The sequence below is a fragment of the Cantharellus anzutake genome, assembly GCF_015039405.1.
Source record: "Cantharellus anzutake strain C23 chromosome Unknown EI90scaffold_330, whole genome shotgun sequence".
NCBI lineage: Eukaryota > Fungi > Basidiomycota > Agaricomycetes > Cantharellales > Hydnaceae > Cantharellus > Cantharellus anzutake.
In genome coordinates this window covers 17,634-19,427 of record NW_024067280.1, presented here as the reverse complement: position 1 = coordinate 19,427, position 1,794 = coordinate 17,634, and the positions used below count along the sequence as shown (strand labels likewise).

At 48.4% G+C, this 1,794-nt stretch overlaps 1 protein-coding gene across 1 annotated transcript; it reads right to left on the bottom strand.

Annotated features, from left to right (window-relative positions):
• Positions 1-523: 523 nt before the first annotated feature.
• Positions 524-1,540, bottom strand: EI90DRAFT_3104738 (uncharacterized protein; the record flags this gene model as incomplete). Its single annotated transcript, XM_039062608.1, is given in 5 exon segments — positions 524-580; positions 632-701; positions 755-1,245; positions 1,292-1,293; positions 1,309-1,540. Coding segments are annotated over 3 exon segments (517 nt in total), but the record flags the coding sequence as incomplete, so codon positions are not given.
• Between the last annotated feature and the right edge of the window lie 254 nt (positions 1,541-1,794).

The following is a 1,794-nucleotide window of genomic DNA, read 5'->3' as shown; positions in this document are numbered from 1 at the left end:
GAGGTAGCAATCACTGAGATCCATGGTGATTCGATGAAATTTATGCGGCCACACGAGGGGCCCGCGCGGAGAGTGCAGAGGAATTCCGGGGACCACATCTATATCCGTCGTTGTAAGCTGTGTGTCGCGCCATTATTGCGTTGTGCGCGCGCCATTCAGATGCTTATTAGATGCTGTGGTTTAAGTCCTTCGCTAGGGCGTCTATAATCGCGGCAAGCATCCAGACGCGGGAAGGTGTGTGAATAAGAAAACACAGCAGGTACAGCACCAATTGAGAGCACAAGGATGTAACGGTCCCAGTTGAACGATTACAGCGGCCCCATGAGTGATTAGAAGGTCATGTGATCATCCAATCATTTTAGTTGCACATGTGTCGCCAGTGTTGCACAAGACCAAGTCAGACTCGTGGTCACGGGGACTCTGAGTCAGATTGGGTCCGGACTGGGTGTCTCGGTCTGTCAGGTCTGAACTAACGGAGTTATAACGGACTAACGGATTTAGCTACAAGCGCTTGATGTGTCACCAGAAACATTCCACCCTGCCACCGTCTCTAAGCTCCCATCTAGGTCTAAGTTCCTCTCTCATGTTAAGAGGTCTTCCATCTCCGTTTCTAGCCCTCAGTTCCGCTCACCCTGCATCCACATTGAATCTCGCGTCAAGTTGAAAATATCTCGTACCCTTTTCCCCTGCAAACTTACGCCCTAACGGCAAGCTGTAAATAGATACTTTGGGAGGAATGGAAAATAGAACTTACTTGGGGGGATCTTGATGGTAGACTCCGCGCAAAATTCATTTCAGATTGTTCTGCATCGTAGTCACTGGTGAGGTCCTGGGCACGGAAAGGATGGTAGCCATGGTTTATGTCATCAGGAATGCAGGAGGGATGTCCATGCTCGAGCTCCAAACGGCCCCCAGAGGGGTCATGGTCGCTAGCGAAAGGAGCAAGTCCAAATGAACGACGGATTCTCTTCCCATGTGAACCATCGACTGCATGTTGGTGGTTGAGGTCTGGTTTGATAGATGAGATTTTCACCATCTTCTCAACAGATAGTCGATTGCGTGCGGGGTTCTTTGTGTCCCCAATGATAGAGAAGAAGTTATATGGACATGAGGCATCGGACTTGTTGAACGCTGGTCTAACCATGCTTGTCCTTCAGCACACCCCTCTACGGAAGCGTGTGTGCATTTCACAAGATGACAAGCCAGCTTTTCTACTGTTCCTTGAATATCAGATGCGAGTGCAAGCGCTTATGTTTGCCATTTGATGAATACCTCTCAAACCAAATTGATGAGATATACAATGCATACCAGCTTCATGTAGTTCATCCACTGAGCGTCGTTGTGTAATGCTTCCAGTTGAGATGCCCTCGGAATCCTTTGCCTCCAGTGTCCTTGTGTGCCAAGCCACGCATCCCTTGCACTTGGCAACGCGGTGGCTTTTATTATTTCCATAAAACCTTTCAAGTTGGTGGAAGTATTCCCACATAGGACTAGAAACGCCCATGGTGAGCTAGAGGAGGATGGGGGGTGGGATTGTGTGGGATTGTGTGAAGTTTTCGAAAATCCTAACATGAAACATGGCAAATCAGGCGGCAAAGTCACAGTTGTGTAACTCAAGCTGTAGTAGAATCATGCTCAGCATCTCTTGCGTGCTAGCAAACAGTCATTACAACATCTAATCCATAACAAACAAAACATATCCTATGAAGAATGGTTGCGGACGGGTCTGAATATCGGGATCCCCCGATGAAAAGTCCGACTTACACTGACCGTGGGAGAGACTTGTGACCATCC